This window comes from Chaetodon trifascialis, chromosome 9 (assembly GCF_039877785.1).
Source record: "Chaetodon trifascialis isolate fChaTrf1 chromosome 9, fChaTrf1.hap1, whole genome shotgun sequence".
NCBI lineage: Eukaryota > Metazoa > Chordata > Actinopteri > Chaetodontiformes > Chaetodontidae > Chaetodon > Chaetodon trifascialis.
In genome coordinates this window covers 12,154,371-12,174,007 of record NC_092064.1, presented here as the reverse complement: position 1 = coordinate 12,174,007, position 19,637 = coordinate 12,154,371, and the positions used below count along the sequence as shown (strand labels likewise).

The 19,637-nt window shown below is 41.7% G+C and overlaps 1 protein-coding gene across 1 annotated transcript; it reads right to left on the bottom strand.

Moving 5' to 3' along the window:
• Positions 1-5,341: 5,341 nt before the first annotated feature.
• On the bottom strand, positions 5,342-18,448 carry igsf5b (immunoglobulin superfamily, member 5b). Its single transcript, XM_070969632.1, has 9 exons — positions 18,400-18,448; positions 16,131-16,448; positions 12,835-12,962; positions 12,512-12,677; positions 11,811-11,942; positions 8,283-8,307; positions 7,497-7,585; positions 6,361-6,425; positions 5,342-5,452 (listed from the first exon to the last, which is right to left on the bottom strand). The coding sequence occupies exons 1-9, from the start codon at positions 18,446-18,448 to the stop codon at positions 5,342-5,344; spliced, it is 1,083 nt and encodes a 360-aa protein (XP_070825733.1).
• Positions 18,449-19,637: the final 1,189 nt, after the last annotated feature.

The window sequence follows — 19,637 nt, the reverse complement described above, 5'->3', positions numbered from 1 at the left end:
ATTTTAAAGACTGTGGTGTTCAAGTAGGCCAATAATTTTTTTAAAATCCTGTTTTTGTCTATATAGACACACAAAGGTGAATATTTCTAGGTATATGTTTCAGTTCAGAAGTTCAGAATAAATTCAATGTAAAGGCGTAATCCCAATGTTTTGTTAAATAAGCAATCTGAATCACTCTCATTAAAGACATGGCATTCTATTGAATCTCAGCCTTAAAGATTTTTTGTGGCAGACAAGAAAGACTGAATGAAATCTGACATAACACGGTGAGTCATATTCACAGAGTTGAGGTAGAGGGACTGGGTGGGATTGGAAATATACCTCTGAGGCAGAGGAAGTGCTCTGCTCAGCCAGACTGTGACCATTGCTGACACCCGCTGCACTGACCACTAAGGCCAGTTAATCAGCCACAGGGACCCCACACCGAAGACAAGTAACTCCACTCTTATCGGTGTTTCTCTCTTTGACCATTGAATAGCTCTTAACTGTGCACTGCGGTAATTAGCCTGTGAAATCACTTACTGAGTTGCATTAAACAGCTTATAAAGCATACCCTTTGTTAACAAGGTCATGTCAAGGATTTTAGCCTCAGTTGCTGGTAATAGCCCTTGACACATAATACAGTGGCACAGAGTTACGTTTGAAGGCCTTTAATTTAGTGGGAGGCCTGTGCTACGATGCTCTTAAAAGCATTACCTTTCAATAATGAGAGGACGTGTTAAGTTATTCATCAGTGGTGCTCTACCAGAGCTGGCCTTCGAGAGTCTAAACAAAGCATGAACCACTTAATTTGCCCTGATCAGCACCAAGAGGGTCCATTTAATTCAAGTCCATCAACGCAGTGGCATCCTGAAGCAGCAGCGCTATTATGTGTCTGCTGCACCCTGAATGCGTATTTATAAACCTGATGGTGAAGTGTTAGAGGGTTTATGTGCCATTATCATATTCATGTTGGAGGAGGAGCAGTGGCGTCTTTATGGCCCCATGTATTCAAAAGTCAGTGATAAGACATGATTGTGTTGTTACCTTTGTTTTGACTCAGATGAGGTGGGGATGTCTTCGCCCTTTCATAAATTTGATCTTATTTCTTCTTTTAAAAAAACCTGCTGTTACTCTATGTTTTGTTTTGGTTTTTTTTTTACTGAATCCCACGAAAAACCAAAACTAATAACAAATTCATTTTACTAACAAGCATTTTTCTGTGTAGCCAAAGCCAGCTAGCCTGATGGCCTCTGGGCCACATTGCTGTCCTGGGTGTCATGTTCCTTCATTACAATGAACACTGGCACTGAAGTTTATTTTCAGGTATTTAAGTCATACACTGTCCTGCTGCTGTAAATATTCACTGGAGCAGCAAATGTGTGTCAATCAGCTGCTGAAAACAGTCCTGAAAAAATGCACTATTTAACCTTTGCCAAAAACTGCAGTGTCCAGCTGTTTTGGGCCAGTGAACTTTTTTTTTGCAAATGAAACCCCACATTCGTGAGCTGTTTTTATATATGTACATCTTCAATAGGAACCAGTGTGGCAGAGCTATTAGCAATGGACAAGGTAGGGAAGTGTGACTGTTAGGAGACAGAAAAAAGGCCTTTGTTGACAATAACAAAAATATAGAATATTGCCAGCCTTATGCCAGCATCTGACAAAGAATGAAGCACAAAGATATTTGTGACCGTGTGTTTTAAAGTCCTCGCTCTGCTCAGCATCCTCTCTTCCTACAGCAGTTCACTGACTGCACCGCTAATGGACCCTGATGAACAGGAAGTGGAAAGCAGAATATAACAAGCCACTGGAGACATCATGCCATACTCCAGAGAGCCATTAGCCAAAGTTTCCATTTATTTATCCATACACTAAAAAAAGAGTGCAGTGGCTTCTTGCTAATTGCCAACAGAAAACTGTTGAGGTTGCTGGGGAGCTGCACCCTGTAGCAGCAACTCCTCTCTCACCGTCCCTGTTGGTTGTGTTCCACTTGGTAATTTTCTGTGATGCATGCAGGGAGGAAGGGGATACCTGCTGTACTGACAGCTGGTCCCTTGCAGACTGGAGAAGTTTGCACGTTGACGTAAGAGTCGCACTGTGAGCAGTGAGCATGTGCAGTGTAACTGTAGTGTCACGCAATGACGTGAGGAGGCGAGGGGAGAGCAGACAGCAGCTGAGTGACAGGGACTCCAGACGGCGGCTTCAGCTATTAAGGGCGAAAGTGAGGGACCTTGTTACGGCCTCACTGTTGGACAGACATACACTAACCGGCCCTGGCTGGCTCTTTGAGCTTTAGATGCCTCTAGACGATATGAGCACACCACTTTGTGGAGTGTAACTGACACCCATGGAGTGCCCTAAGTAAGCTCCAGGGAAGGGTAAGGTTAAGCTAGAAAACAAAACACTAAAACAGGTCATGTAATAGGCCTCTCATTTGTCAGGCCCAGTGGAGGAAACCTAATTTATTTAATAGCCTGCCACTTCAATGCCAGGCGTTTGGTGCAAGAAAACAGAAGGCAGCGATGACGAAAGCGTAGCGGGAGAGAGAGCGAGAGAGAGGACAAACACTTTCTTCACATTCACTGGCGAGATGTGATTTCCAAAGCGAAGATCTGTGTCAGCCATCTGGTGACAGAGAATAGCAGGAAACTATGTCAGCATGCTTTTTTCAATCATGCAAGCATGCATGCTGCCACTACATCATGGACCATTCAAGAGGAGATTTCTGTGAAATGTCAGCTTTTTGTGTATATCCTACATGCCTTCTATTCAGTCGCTATTAATCTATTTCTCCGTTCTTCTTCTCTGTCTGAAAAATGCTGGCAAGCAAAGCTAGAGCTCAACACATCGCAACGTCAGAACTTAACAGAGCTTCACATTTGAAGGATGGTGTGGTAAGTATTCAGTGTTAAATCCGTTTGAACAGTGGCACCAGTGTGAAGGTTTGTGGGGTACAAAAGTGTCTTTTGGTACATCAGGTTTCAGCCTCGTTTGTGGCGTGGTTCCATGCCATCATTCAGTCCAACACTTCGGTTTAGGCTGAAATATCTCAGCAAATTTTGGATGAATGAAGGACGGTGCCCTGTCCACCACCCAGCTCTCTGTCCCAGTTGATCCTGGGGCTAAGAGAATCTCTCCTTCACACTCGATTCTTTGCTATATGAAAATATACGACCTTGCAACTGAGTCCACTGCAAATGGCTGCATTTGTTTTCAGTGGCACTTGCATTTGAAGAGATTTAGCCACCATGCCATTCTCTTATGGGCTTGGAGTCATATTCTGCTAAACAAGGTTGCCAGAAGAGATAAATCAAATCTAAAGCTAAAAGCTCCAATCAGAATGTGTATTAGCCTTCAGTGAAATGAAAGAGTTGTTCCCTATTCAGCAGAACACAGGCTGCGGATTGCATGCTGTGCCATTTCTTTCAAGGCCTATGCAGATGTGGGAGCTGACAAATGATGCATAAATACTGAAAGAGTCAAGCATTATCCAGAAAAAACTTGTTGGTACAGATTTTTTGTTCAATATAATGACATTATTAATCAATAATAATGGCTGAATGACTTAATGTACTCTCACTGTCAAAATGGTTTCTGAAATGTGAAATGTATGTGTTTCAATAGGAAACTGCAGCAGTATGAGTTTTTGTTTTTTGTTTTTTCAGAACATATATTTTTCCCAGACACCAGCAATAGGCATGTCATGTTTTAATGCACACCAACTCATTTAATAACAGCAGTGCTGGTGAAGCTATAGAGTGTCTGGAGGATTCATGTACCTCCACCTCCACCGCTCCACTCCCCTCCATCCTTTACTATTATAAAATGCAAATGTTATGTCACCCACTTCATGCAGAGATAAATCTGTTATCCTATGCATTACTTCAGAGAGCGTCACCACCACATCGCTCTCATTGCGGCACCAGTCACATAGTGTTAATTTACACTCCAGCCTTTACCACTGATACTGAATTTTATAACCATTTCTTTTCCATGACTGGGAAATTAATTGAATTTGAGACGCTACCACATATGTTATAGAAAAAGAGGAATATGTTGGATTATGGTTTCCCTGAAAATAGGATTAGAACAGGCCACTCTGGGTCAGCAATGGAACAATGATATACTGTACAACCCCAATTCCACAAAAGTTGGGACCCTGTAAAATGTAAATAAAAACAGAATGCAATGATTTGCAGGATGCCCCTTTCATACCCAATCATGATACTATCACCTGTTACCAATGAACCTGTTTACCTGTGGAATGTTCCAAACAGGTGTTTTTGGAGCATTCCACATCTTTCCCAGTCTTTAGTTGCTGCCATCCAATTCAGAATAAGCTGATATTAACAAAAATCAATGAAGTTGATGAGGTCACACATTAAATAAGTTATCTTTGTACTGTTTTCAATAGAGTATATGTCAAAAATGATTAAGATCACATTCTGTTTTACTTATATTTTACACAACTTTTCTGCAATCAAGGTTATATGATGACGTGTTGTTGGAGGGGAAACACAAAAAGACAAGCCAAGGCTGTAGTCAATAACTGAAGGGTTAAAATGGCGAACACCATACATGCTGTCTGAATAATACACTACAGGAGAATTCTGGTGTATTACCACTTTGATCTTATTTTTGTAGTAAATTCATCAAGTTAATTATTGAAATCTGAGAGCACGATGACATCTCTAAAAAGGGCTACGGGTGAAATATGCACGCACAGATGATTATTCGGGTTTTGAATAAAACTCAAGGTTAGCCAAACTTAAAAGTTAAGTTAAGAAAAGTTAAAAAAAATATCCAAATTGTCAGTTGTAAACAGGCATCACAATTTACAGGCCATGTAGTTCAACTTTGACCTATTGTCCTTACTGTACTTACGCACCTGTTATCCTGTTGTGTTTTTTGCCCCATGTGACTTATTAGTGATCATGCAGCAATCACAGACCTCAGCATCTAACTTAGCGGGCAATATGTTATCCTAATCCAACCTAATGATGGCCAAAGCTGCCTAAATATGACCCAAGTTGTAATCAACTGGAGTTTATTTTTAAATACTCACATCTGTCTATAATATGCTTTTTTAGTGTCTAAATTACTGTGGTCTGCACAAACCATTTCAATATGAGCCAAAAACAGAAAAAACACATGTGTTGTGAAAGAAAAAATAGTTGACATATTTTAATATCACAATACTGTTTCAGCTCAAGACAATGTAACATTAGCTTCTAGCTTTCCAAACATGTGGAACATTACACCATACAGACGCTGGTGAGTGGCCCCCCTGTAAGTACTGCGCTGTACAGCAGTGTACACCATTAACATAGCATTTGTAAATGACATCATATAAATGTATTCAAACTGTGGTTATTCTCCTGACATTCTTGGAGCTTTCCTCTGACAGGCACACCTGTGCTTGGCTCTCACTGTGCAGAGACAGACTGCTGGAGGACACAACATCAGGGACCTGGGGCACACCATCAAATTTAGGTTTTAGTGACAATCATTTTCTGCAGCACAGTAAACGCACAACAATCACAGGAAAAGGCTACAAAGTCCTGTCCTGAAAGCTTTCTTGGAAACAACATGCACAATGTACGATCATCTGCAGACAACTAGTGTCTGATCTGCTTCAAAGCGACTGTCCTCCACCTTCAGTACCTCCAGAAGAGGTACTGCTATGACCTCATTAGCTCAAAGCACCTCAAGTCACAGCTGCTCAACATTAGACGTAATTGGGAAAAGAGGCAGCACAGACTGGTCCCGAAGAGTGCAGTTATCCATTCATTAGTAGACACCAGGATATTACACAAGACATCAATACAGTGTGTTATCCACAATCAATGTAACAATCAATTAGTCGATTACAGGCCAAGACTAGAAAACCCCTTGAGGCACAATTACCTCATCTGACATTGACAGAATAGAATCATTTAAGGGTAGTGTCAATATTTACAGGGTACAGACAGAAAAGCTGTATTCTTCTCAATTTGTGTCTCAGTCAGTCAGTCCACATCTTCGTGTACTCCTGGAGATGATCCACCACAGCGATGTTGGTGGAGCAGCTCAGAGGGGCTCTGTGAGCTGTAGTTAGTGCGTTAGAGGTCCCTGCTTTATGCCATAATGGATGTGTTGAGCTGTCTGACATCAAGCTGTCTGATGGGAGGCCTGCAGAGGTGCAACAGTATAGCTGTGCAGTGCCCTCTTGTTCTCATCAACATGGATGGAGGTGGCAGACACTCCAGCTGTAGAATGAATGGCTGCATTATTCAGCTCCAGTTGAGCTCTCTCCCCCTCTCTAGCTCGCTGTCTGTCTCTGCCTGTTTCCCAGCACCCCACCCCGCCACCCACCCCCCTTCTCTTTCTCTATCTTACCTTGTAGAAGCTGACAAAGTCCATCTGGCTACCAGTTTCCATGATTAGCTCATTGTAAACTGCATCTGCAGAGTGAAAAACAGCAATTTAGCCTGATCTAACCTTGCAGCCCCTCTGACCAGCTACAGCCCACTTTGGGCTTAACACAGACCTCAGCAAAATAGGAAGAATTAGGCAATTTAGTGGCTCAGAGGTCTGAAATGTGTACAAATTAAAAGGTTTTGTTTCTGTCTAAAAACAGTATAAACAAAATTTTGCTCTCCTCCTCCGACTACTGCTACAATTGAGGATGTTTTACTTGATTTTGAAACCCATATATCATGTCATTCATGACTGCTCACCTGGTGATGATGGTCATTTGCACCAAACTCAGCTAAAGATTTTTGTTGCTCTGTGTTCCTTGAAGTATTATGTTACTAATTACTGTAATAAGCCATAAGTAAAAGGACCTTACCAGTTTTTTTTACATGCTGTTTTTTCAGCCCATTTACTACAAATCGTGTATACTTTACACTCCAGGTAACCACTCTGCATTCTTCAGTGGGTTTTTTCTGCTATTCTGGCCATCCATTGACTTCATCTCTCTGCAGAATGAATATCGATTAGCAGACTCTTCAGTCTTGCTTAAGTTGTTTTGTTTGTCTGTTTGTTTTTTGTCAAAGTAACATTATTGTTGTGGAAAATCAATCTGCAATAAAAGTTCATTATATACTATATCAAGTAATCTATTACAGTGTTTCCCAACCACTGTGCCGCAGCACTTAAGTGTGCCGTTAGAAATCATCAAGTGTGCCATGGAAGATTATCCAATTTCTACCTGGTGATTGGTGCTCTAAGCCTTAGAGCACCAATCAGGTGAAATCTTCCTGTGTGTCTTTCTTCAATTCCTGCAAGAATATCAGCTTTGTGTTTCCCAGGTTTCACACTGAGAAAGTAAATTTAATAAACTGAGACAAGTGATTTAGCATTGTGGGTTTGTAAAAATGTGACTTACCTGTGCATTACAGCAGGAATCTTACTTATTTAAATCTATAGCTTTTCAGATTAAACTGTTGTTTATCTGTGCACTCATTCTACTGTCGCAGTTTCAGTTTAGAGGTTTACAATTATCACGTTGCTCTATATGTCACTCTCACCTGTGGGGCCCTCGCTAGAGTATCCCAGGTTAATCATCCCCCCCGTCGCCCCAGCAACCAAGTCTCTCCCACTCACTGATTGGTCAAACCTGCAAATATTCAAATGAGTTGTCCAATGGAAAAGATAACCTTTAGCTGAGATAAGGCAGAGCTTTGTCAGAGGCTGTGCCAATTTTCTTCTCTCACAAAGCGGCAGTATATCCTCTGCTTTGTTTTCATTATAAAGTGATCTGACAGATAAAAAATGAACATCATCATCATTTTTCACTGTGTTTTATTAGACCCAACCAAAGTGTTCCAGTCCCACTACAATGTGCTCAATGAACAAGCTCTAAAATGTATTTCAGCTGCATGGAAAATGCTGACTAACACAACATGCAATATATCTGCTTCTTAAGTGAGTGAACGACAATGTGAATCATAATGAGGTTGTTGCGAAATGAAATGACTATTTGATGTCTGCAATTTTAAAATTCAGGTTGTCAAAAAGTCTGTTCATTCATTCTCAGAGAAAAGTTGTATGAATGAACCGAGATTCGTGCTCCTCAGAGTAGCTTATGTAAAGTATAACTGGAGCTCAATAAGCCAGGACTGTACGTCTGTGCTTCTTTAACAGATTATTGCCAGCTACTTTCTCCTCAAGACAGTAACTTTGACTCAAGACTTCACAGTTGATCTTAAATTCTTTTTGCTAGTTTAAAAAGTGAAGAAAATCCGAGCTTTTAATTGTCTAAAAATAGCCCCAAAAATCAAAGGGTGCCTTGAAAAAGAGTTCTTAAGTCTTACCTTATTGTCTCCTGTGGGCTCGGTTCTGAAAGGTAAAAAATTAGGCATTAAGTTTACAGAACTATTATGAGCTATCAGCCGCTAACTTTATTATTCTCACTGCATTGACCACAGAACCACTGTGATCGCTCACTGCATCCACAGCAATATGAAAGCTGTAAATGTCCCGCCGTTTATTAGTTTTGGGTTCTGCACTAATATCATAGCCTCCAGTCTGTATGCAATTCAACAGTGAAAGCTGGAGCTGAGTGTTAATGAGTTTTGTAACACAGCTTCATGGTTAGTCTTTGCCAAAGGTCCTCCTGGCCACAGCGAAAACACAACAATATAACAATGGTGCAGATGGCACTCGCCTCTAGAGACACATAAACTGTTCCTTTTACAGGGGGAGAAATTGTCTTTGTCATTATATTTTAAATCCCTGCTGTCATACTGGCCAAAGTATTTGAGAGAGACTATATTGGATCCCTTCTTTTTCCCCAATAATTACAAAGCATATATTACTCCCCATTGAGGTGGATTACTCAAAAAAGAGCTTAGTGACTTGGAAGCATGCCACATCCTCTAACATGTGAAACATCCTCATGAAGTTAATTTAACTTGCTCAGGGATGTTACATTAAAGCCATCAGACTGAAGCAAGGACAATGGTGGAGGAGGTATCAGACGTTTCAGGTACAGAATCAGCTGCCGGAGGAGAAAGGTCACACCTGCTTTATGATAATCCCTTAGCTCTAAACCATAGCCGTGATTTGCAATGGTCCAGAATCAGTCACAGGGATTAGAGAGACTTCCAAATGTGTGACTCAGGGCTACTTTTTGTTATCGCACACAAACAGGCCTCCTCCGCCTCCTTGTGCTATAGGACAACGGTCCCCTCGGAGATGGCACTCCAGAAACATCTCGACAACATCCCTTCTTCACACGACTTTACTTCCACAACTTGCCAAGGTATCGAACTCTCTATTTGGACAGGTGACAAGATGCCCTGCCAAATCACAAATATTCGGGGCTGGGTTATGAGCTCTAAAAGAGATGCAGTAAAACTGTCTCACTGTGTGTTGGTTTCAAACTGTTATTAATGGGCTTTGTAGAAATTCCTGAGCCAGACAAGTTGCTATGGCCTTAGTCACCTTTAGACTTGTCCTTCTTACAGGAATAGTCAACATTTTGGGAATTATGCTCAATGGCTTTTTTGAGTTTGATGAGAAGCTTGATACCACTCTCTGTCTGTCAGTTATATATGAAGGGTTAGGGTTAGGGTTAACCCTAGGTTAACCCTAACCCACAAGAGAACGGCAACTGTCCAACCTGACATGCCAGATGGTTTGTTACACAGAACTATCTGGGAAGTCATCCATGGAAACTGTTTGGAAAAGGGCAGCCCTTTCAAAAAAGTACTCGGCAGGTGACTGATTTCTGCAATCCGATCAACCAACCATATGACGGAGTTAGGAGAAGAGTGAAGTGCTGTTCTTTGCTCCTCTTTCAATGAAGAAATGCTCTCCAGTTCTAATATTACTGATCTGAGCATCTATGCTAGCCACTTTAGGAGCCACCAATGCTGTTTTTAAAGGAACAGTGCTGCTGTTGCCACATCTAAACCAGCAGCTTCCAGTAGTTCCTCGTAGAATGCTGATTGGTCCAAACGATTGTTGTGCAGCCACAAGCGCATAACTTGAAACCTTGAAAGCAAATAAGTGTGTTGTCCACAGTGTCTAACTATTCCTTTAATACCGGTGGATGAGCTGTGTCCAAAAGCTTAATGTGACACTCTGTTACAGTGGGGTATGTTCAGTCAAATATACTGACTCATCTGGCAGGAACCAAGTGTGAGTCAGGGCCTCATGCTCCCCGAAGGTACAATTTTTTCCAGTGTATCAACAGCTGTAATCCTTTCAGCAAACAGGTTGATAGTCAAGGTCGCCACATTCCCACCGAGCGCTGTGAACTCATCTGTACATTTCAGTGGCCTTTATCAGACTGATAGGCTTTGGATATAAACCCAGGGCCAGGACATGGTCCCTTTGGAAATCTTTTAAATCTATGTTTTTTGCAGCACCATGTAACACCTTTATTAAATCATGCACCAGCAGTGGAAAGACCACGACTCATATGAAAGTGGAATTACTATTTCTTCACTGCTATTTAATAGAAAATATTATTGGAAAGGAAATAAGCACAAAGTTCAAAATAGATGATTTTAACAACAACAACAAACAAAACATTACAAAATAAAGTGACACATAACGTAACATTCTGTTCTTCATTGGCTTAATGTTCACTGTGAATGGGTCTATAAATGTCGTGTTTGTGAAACCCATGGAAAGCTAACAGCATTGGACTGAGTAATGGACGTGAATACAACAGTGGTATGGGATCCTACTTCAGTAAACAATTAATTATGTGAAAAAGTTAAATTACAGATCATGAAGTCAGATATCATAAATGTTTCTCCTCTTTCTCTCAGCCTCTGAGTGGGTGTGTCAGTATGCCTGGTTGATTGATAGCAGAGCCGGCAGGCTGAGCCCCAGTAGGGGAGTTACAAGCTGGGGAGAGATAGTGTATTGTTAGCACTTTTGCACAGCAACATTTCAGAAAACACAAAGACATTTGATGAAGCACAACAACATTTCAGATTATAGAAAATGTAGGAAAACACTTCTTGTTTATGATTGACAGAATTCAAGTCCCTGGTGACTGTTCAATGTCATTACCTGTTTCTATTGTGTACTACTGTCAGCAGTGTTCTTGCAGAGCAGGATAAATGATAAAACGGCATGGTAACACATGCCTGGAGTGTTATCAGCTGTTTGACAGCAAAACAATCAACCACAGCAGCACAGAGTTTAGCACGTCCCTCCAGCTGATCCAATCTACTGCAGCACCAACCCACCTTAACACATCCATTAAATAAACTCTAAACTGACTTAGGTTTTGCCCAATCACAAACAAGAAGTGTAATCCCACCCTTTGTGTAATCTGAAATGCTGTTTTGTTAAATGTTGTGTTTTCTGAATGCAGCTGTGTTTTGACCCTGAAGGCCGCTTTAAATATGTATGTTGTAGCAGGAAAAACACGTTACCTAATTTCATTTGGACTATTCAGTAAAGTTACAGTAATTTCAGGGACAAAGGTGCGTTTAGCTGGTGAAATGTATTGCTCAAGGGCACCCCTGCAGTAGTTGATGGGGAAGAGGATCAACAGTCATCGCTCCCTCCTTTCGAACTGTTGCGGTTGTTCTGAGATTTAAATCTCCAACCCTGCAGTCAAACACACACTTTTCTAACCTTTGTGCTGCTGCTGTTTCCTCAGAAGAAAAGCTTTCTGCTGACAACTAATGTTCCACTTTTGTCAGAAAAAATATCGCATGCCCTTGATGAAGGCCAGCGTGGGGCAGTGCCGAGTCACAGCTTGTAACCACCTATCTTCTTCGTTATACTTTAATCACACTTTGTGTACTGGAAAAGTGTGGGGGGAGGTGACATTTTTTTCACTTAGAGCAATTCTGTAAGAGAAAAGTGCCTACTTGGTTGTCTCCTTTGTCTGTACCAGAGGACAGTGCAGATGCAGAGCAAGATGAGCAGCAAAACAGCAGAGAGGGAAGCAGTAACCGCCAGCGGGACTGTGCAGTCATCTCTTTCCTGCACCACCTCTGCAACTGAGGAGAGAAGGTCACAGCAGTGTTTTGGTAAAGAAATGCTGAAACAGTCTTGTCACTGTGCAATTCAATTTCAGATTTGCAGACATAGTGTAAAGAAAGCTTTGTTTAATTTCCTGATGTAATTCAGGCATGAGGGTGTTTGCTGAGGAAAGCTGCTCTGAGTGGACTTTGAGAAAATGTTACAACATTACTCAGATCATAAAGCAGTATTTGTATTTTGAAGCCGTGAGCCTTAGAGAGGTTTGCAACCTCAGCTCCACTTAAGCGACTGTGATGCAAACTCGTGCTGTCTTGATATGGCAGCTCCTTTCTCTCCTCTACAATAACAGTGCTCAGTGATGATTCACAGGCTTCCCAAAAGAGAACAGGACAAAAAAAGTGGAAAGAACCAAATGAAACACAAAAAGAGAAGCAGACTAAAAAAGAGATTAGCTCACAGAAATGAAGAGACAAAGGACTAAAGTAGGACAGAACAAAGAGAGGATTAACAGAAGTTTCTCTCTATATTTGTGTACATGCATGCATGCATATGTTTCATGTAAAACACGATGGCTGTGCTCTCTCACCCACTGTCAGTCGGACACTGCTCTTCAGTGGTGTGGGGAGGGCGGACACAGAGGCCAGACAATCTACATCAGAGCTCTTCGTTGCCGTCACGTTGAGGCTGCTGGTCCCAATGAAGAGGCTCTTCTCTGACTCTTCACTAGTGATGCTGTATTCACCCTGGTTTACCTCGACACCAATGCCCAGAGAGAGAGAGAATTAGTATTATTCATATTCTGCTGACTAAGTGGGATGCTCAGGATCTGAGGTGATGGGATTAACAGTCTTCATCTTGAGTGACCTCTTTTAATATAAAGATAAGAGTGATGACGATGTATATATTTACCTTTCTGCCATACACCTGCCATTGCAGGGTGGGTTGAGGGTACCATCCTGCTGCTTGGCATTCAAACTGGACCCACTGACCCTGAAAAGCCATCTTGTCATCCCCAAAGACTTTCACACTACCCTTTTCTGCAATCAGTCAAAAGCATATTGAAGAAAATGTTGTTCTTTTTTTTCTAATGTCAATGAGTTTCAACAGCAGTCTCCTTCAAAATGTACTTGCATGCACATGTCTGTATCTAAAGATGAGCATCACCTCCGCAGATGGCCTGCTTAAAAAAGATGGATTTCATTCATCCCAGGTGATTGATGCCGTGTCTCAAAGTTTTAAATGCCTGATGAATGCTTCTCCTCTTTTCCCCTTCATCTCCTTCCCTGCCAACCAAATAAGCCACTTAAGGCCCTGGGAGATACAGTATCTCATATGTGAAGTCTATTGTCTGGCAGAATAAAAGGCGGTGGATGCAACAGACAATTGGTATAGACAGAAAGATAATTACAGAAGCTTCGGTGCTTTGTCTGAGCGAATGACATGTCTGTGTTGATTTATGTTCAAATCCTCAGATGTTTTGTATGCATTATTGGCTATCCCTTTTCTCCAGGGGCTTTTATTCGATGCCTGATTCTGTGTCATAAACATCGTACCACCCAATACTAAACGCGACCGGTTCTGATAGTGGACTCCAGCTGCTTTTTGAGAGTCTCAGCACCAGTGAATAAAGGTTGGCAAGGAACCAGCAGCCTCATTTTCCAACCCTTCACTGACTGATGAGGGGCTCTGGGCGATCATGGCTGATTGATACATCTGAACAGAGAAAGGAACGACATCAGCACTTCCTCCCAACGCTCCAATCAAAGTGATCCCTGAAATAAGGTTTGATAAGGTTTGTTAATCACTGTAGGGAAACTCTGAAGACTTTGGGCTGCTGTGGCAGGCTCTGTGAGGCACAGAGCCCTCAGTCTCTAATTTCAGTGATTTTTAGCTGGGGTCCTCTTAAAGGAAATTGCTGCTTTGTGGGCAGCAATAAAAGACTCGTACATGTCTGTGCGCGGGATTGGTGTTACATGAACAGTATGTAACACATTCATTGTATGCGTGGGTGTGAATTTATTCCAATGAGCAGGGCCCTATACCTCGATGGGCCAATCATCGCAGGGATGTTCACTCCTCTCTGATTTATATTAAAGAGCTTTTCTGCCGCTCAAACCTTCACTGCAGATCATGTTCGTACTCAACAGCTCATGCAGCCATATTGATTTGCTCAAGTGTACAGTTTGTGCGTATGTGCCGTGTTTGCGTGTGAGTGAGTCAGAGAAATGAGCAGAGAAGGAGCAGCGAGAAAAAGCAGCAGCGTGTGGTCACATTTACATCATCTTCATATTGGACAATTAAAGCAGGGAGTGTGGATGATAGCACACAGAGTCAACCAGCCCACTGTAGATTTGTGGCCCCATTCCAACCATATATTTGGAGCTGCAGTACACAAATCACAGGCAGAGTTGCTGACTGTTAACTGGGTGTGCCAGCATGCACAATTAATTAAAAGGCTGTGTCAGGCCATAGTGATCCTCTGCATCGAGACTGGAGGGTCTGATTCACCATACACTACTGTTAATGGCTGCATATGTCGGTGGGAATTTGTGGCCCTGGCAGCAATGGAGGCTCTCTCCATAATATATTGGAGGCGATGGGTCATTGGTTTTGTTTCCTCTCGCTTTTTGCAGAGGAGATGTTTCCACGCAGATTTTTTTTTTTTTTTTTAGCTGAGCTCTCACTTCAGTTTGTACAGACTGTAGTTGCAAATAAGTTGAAGGATAAGGTCAAGAAAAGCATAAGTCCAAGCAAATCTTGAGGCATTCATGTAATAAGCTCTCATCCAGTTTGAGGCATGCAACGTCCATGTGAGCTAAAACTGTGCTGTGGCAAAAGTGTCGATTGGTCATCATCTTCCCAGAAATACAATATGTCATTTATTAATTATCTGCTAATTTCTAGCATTTTTATGAGGCAATCTTCGAAATAAAGGGCTGTAGAAAAACTTTGGCTCTGGGGGTGGGGTCCCTTTTTTATTTAAGTAAAAAAAAAAAAAAAGCGTCTCTGCTCTCCCAAAAATCAGATTGCTCTCCCTTTAGTAAAAATTAAAAAATTGCACAACCCTTTTCTGACCTCCATTTTGCCCCTAATTATTCTTTGTACACTCCCTAATTTGTGTGCAAATGAAACTGTTTGTGAATAATATGACCAATTTAAGTGCAGAAACTTGCTTGTTTAGACTTTTTCCTCCCTTCCCTTCCCTGGTTATTGATATCAGGGAAGTCCCACGGGTTAAAATGCTGGTTCACACTGCAGTGCTGAGATGATAACACCATCAGAACTGCTGAGAACTACTGATTCTTATCAAATCCCGACTCTTCACACAGCATACTCCCTTAGCACAGCATCGGCATAAAAATATATACTAAATGAGGAGAGGAGAGGAGATTGGCTGTAAATCCTGCTCTGCTGCTTGGTCTGACCGGCGTGGAGTCCATGGCTTTCCACCTGCTATTTATATCTGAGGGCCAATCAATTCCTATCCCGGACACCACCCACACTGTCATCAACTATGTCACAGAGACCATCAAACATGCCTGGGCAACTGTACTCCACCACACAGACCCAAATGATTTCCCACTCTTGATATACACCCTGACTGATTAGTAGTAGTTGAGCTGCTTTTAAAGGAAACTTTCATTCTTGAATTCCCACTTCAAACAAATTACAATTCCGATTACAATAAGTCATTTGCGCTGATGCTTTTATCTTAAGCGACACACATGAATTCACACACCGATGGTGCAGCATCAGGGGCAGTTGTTTTGGGGGGGCTCAGTATCTTCCCCAAGGATACTTCGGCATGTGGACTGCCGAGGCCAGGGATCGAACCACCGTGTCAAATTAAAACCTGGACCTGGAGACAGCAGTGTGTGGGTGGGAAAGCAGCTACACAACTTTTGCTTCGTTCCTTCATTTGCCTCTTTTTTTATAAGCTACTTTTTTCCTCGTCAAGGTTAGATTCATTGTGTTTCTGCACTCTCTCACACTTTTGCAATCGAGTCTTCTGCGTCCCTGAGAGGAGCCAGCTGCACAAAAAGCCTTTGAAATTCTCAGAAATATACAGTTTCCTCCCTGCTACAATGAATGAAGCTAACACACACACACACACACACACACACACACACACACACACACACACAAAGCACCTCCTCTAAGTCACCCTCACACACAAACATACAATTGCATATGAACACACAGACCTTGTACAAACAATCTTGCTGTTTTCCTCTCAATGCCCTGGAGGTCACAGGTTACTTGTCCCTGGTCGTTCCTCTCTGTGTTCTTCAGGACAAACACCCAGCTGTCTCGCTGTGAGTCAGGGCTCATCTCGGCCGTCACATTAGGGGTGACAGCAGGCAGGACGCCGTTCTCCTTGGAGATGGTTAGAACTGCTTTATCGTTCAGCAGCCACACCATAACGGTCCACGGGGTGTTGGAGGTGCTGCAGGTGAACCGGGCCTCCTCCCCTTGCAGGACGGTCAGTGCTTGAGGTGACAGCTTCAACTGAGCTCCAAATGCTTAAGGTCAAAAGAGAAACGGACGTAAAACACACAAACAGGTCCTTCAATCTTGAACTGAAACTTGTCTGAAACTGTTTTTGAAATAAATGAGAACAAATCAAATCACCAGAGCACACGACTGCCACCAAAGGTAAAAGTTTGACATTTTGGCAAAACAACAGAGACTCTGTATTTCCCAAAAAGACAAACTATTCCTTTAACAACCCCCAATAACACCAGTAATTTTACTGGGTAATGTTAAGCCAATCACAATTAAGAATTTGACAGCATACAACATCTAAACCACATTATGTTGCAAAGTTTCACTATCCCTCCAGTTGTTTAAGTAAGGAAAACACACAAGCAGAATGTATAGTTTAACAGTCATATGCTACAGTTCCTTTGAGTGGGATTAGCGCATGTATAAATCTAGCAGGATATGCTTCAATTTAACTTTTTTTGAAATGCAAACTGATTCCTTCAAATATGAGTTCACACGAAAGAAAACGCTGTCATGTGCATATACAGCCAGATCACATTTGCAGCAATAATCAGAATGAAACCATCCAAGCAGGGTCAGATTGACAGTATTTGAGGAGATGTCACAGATCTATTATTATTTGAGAGAAGACTTTGCATTCCATAGTCGATCGATGATTTCAGGTTAGTGTAGGAAATGTGAAGGAAAACCACAAAATGGTGGAGAATGAGTGACCAGTAAATACAGATGCATGCACTCACTTCGTTCAAAGAAGAGAAAAACTAAACAATTTAGCAGCATTGTTTCAGTCAAACATGAGCCGTGATGTACAAATCTAAATCTTGCCATGGCAGAGGACCCACTGTGTGTCACTTTCAAACTAATTTGCCTGAACATTCATGACATGGAGAGTGAGTAAGAGATGAAGGGAAAGTAAAGCGAGTGAAGAAAGAAAGAAAGAAAGAAAGAAAGAAAGAAAGAAAGAAAGAAAGAAAGAAAGAAAGAAAGAAAGAAAGAAAGAAAGAAAGAAAGTCAGCCTTAGAGGGATAAAGAGACAAAGAGAGAGAATGACAGTACAGCCCCCTCAATCTGTTTCTTACTGTGGCTGTCCAGATGGAGATTGGTGATTTGGCTGGGTGTATGAATGAGGGCAAATAGGATTTAGGGAAGAAATACTGACAGAAAAAGGAGAGTGTAACTTAATCTGTTGCTATCAGCAACAGGCCGCAGCATCATTCTGCGGGGTAAACATTTTAACAGTGTAAAATACAAGGATTACATGAGAGCTAAAATAGCAGAATAGAGAAAACACATAAACTACTGTGCAGTAACTGTTAGGCCCCACTCCACAGTTACTCTATAATTATCCCCCAGACACATAGAGAGGCACATCAATGCCCACGTCCCAGCTGAATTCCAGCCTATCTTTGTGGCTTTCAATGGCTGACAAATGGAGGAGAAAAGGAATTAATATTGATGGCATACCGTGAAATTTGAAATAACAGGTTTACACCACAGTACTCAGGGTGATGTATAACTTGTTTATGTTGAGCTAACTGCGTTACCTTCTACATCCAGCATGCGGAATCACAAATTATGCATCCGTTGAGGAAATTAGGCCTGAGAAATATCTAGGCCAGCCCATACAGCTATTTCTTTTCATTGCAGTCAGAGAATGGCAGACTAATGAGCATAATTTGTGCATGCTCCTATTGGGACCATGAACCAGTGACTCTGAAGTCCCCTGACCACTGGCTACATCTTACTGTTAACTAGATACGCAGCCATTTTGAAGAAAATTAATTATAATGTGCAGCTAGATCATTAGGCCCTCTAATTAGATTGTCTGTGGGTTTAATCTGAAGGGTGCTGCTACAGTATTAAGCACCCCACGGCACTGGATGCGGCTGTTAATACCAGCACATTATTGGACTGTGTGACACATCTCCAGTCAAACAAACCGCTGTTTGTTTTGACCTGAAATCTCACCTTGAATCCTGCATGAAAGTAGGAGCACTAACAGAGAGTAGAAGCCCATGTTGAATCAGTCAATAGAATCAATCCATTGTTCAAAGCTGAATGGACCTGGAACGAGAAGACCTTAATTATTCCCCACGGTTCATCATAATATCAATTTTAACCATGTTAGCAAAGTGGATCAATGTCAGCCTGGTAGTCATGAAATTTCATACACATGTCCATGTTGTCCACAGGATGCCTGCTACTAACTACGGTGATCCCCTGACTTTCCCTCATGCACCAACAGTAGTTTTGTGATTTTTAAATGGAATGTCTCAAAATGACTGGGTGCATTGCTGTGAATCTGACCTTAACTCCACCTTGTGCGTTCCTGTAACTTCAAATAACATGAAATTCATTTATTGATGCTAAAATTAAGGCAATAAATGCAATAAAGTTGAGGACACGAGGCAAGAATTTATGTGTCTGCAACATGATCATGTTTGCTGTATATTTCTTGTTTCTATGACCACTGATTACTCATACACACACTAAGTTACCCAGTAAAATCACTAAGATCTTGTTTAAGAAACTTGCAGCACTGCACCTATCTCTGAACCTTTTTTTTTCCACACACAGCCAAACAGATCATCTCCTGAATAAGGCTGAAGTCCAAGTTAAGTGCACAATAAATAACCATAAATCCTGCAACTGTGTTGGTCTGACTCACCTCAGTCTGGTGTCTCTGTGGATCAGCAGCAAGTTTCACACGCAGTGGATACATGTCAGTGATGCTTCTTCTTCCACATGCTTGGTGCTCATGTCACCCAAAACTGTCCCGTTAAATATTACCAAACTCAGAGTGAACTTTGCCCCGCGCCACACACAGATGTAAATATTCAGAGTGACTCAGACTGCAAACAGTGCCCCTTGTAGTTCCCCTTTTCCCAGAGGTCCTCCTCAGATTAATGCATTTGGAGACAATGGTGAAGCAACTGTATGATAAACATGGCATGGCATGATGTATATATGATGCATACATGGCCAAAGGATGACATGCTTTGATGATCTTTAGCCATGCTATATATATATGGCAACCCCCTGACTTTTCCTCTGTTTGATTATCATGAAATTTAAACATTTATGTTACCCATGGCTGACGTTAGCACTTAGCTCAAAGTAACGCCACACTTACAAAATACTGCCTCATAGTTACTAGCACAGCTGCACACTCAATTTTATCTAAAGGGTCTTATTCTATGTAAATG

Excerpts from the sequence above, each read along its gene's own strand:
- igsf5b (XM_070969632.1), bottom strand. The coding sequence starts at position 18,448 with ATGGGCTTCTACTCTCTGTTAGTGCTCCTACTTTCATGCAGGATTCAA. Across the intron at positions 12,678-12,834 it reads GGCAGGTGTATGGCAGAAAG|GTAAACCAGGGTGAATACAG; the intron begins GTAAATATATAC and ends ATTGGTGTCGAG. Across the intron at positions 11,943-12,511 it reads CAGTGTCCGACTGACAGTGG|TTGCAGAGGTGGTGCAGGAA; the intron begins GTGAGAGAGCAC and ends TTCTCTCCTCAG.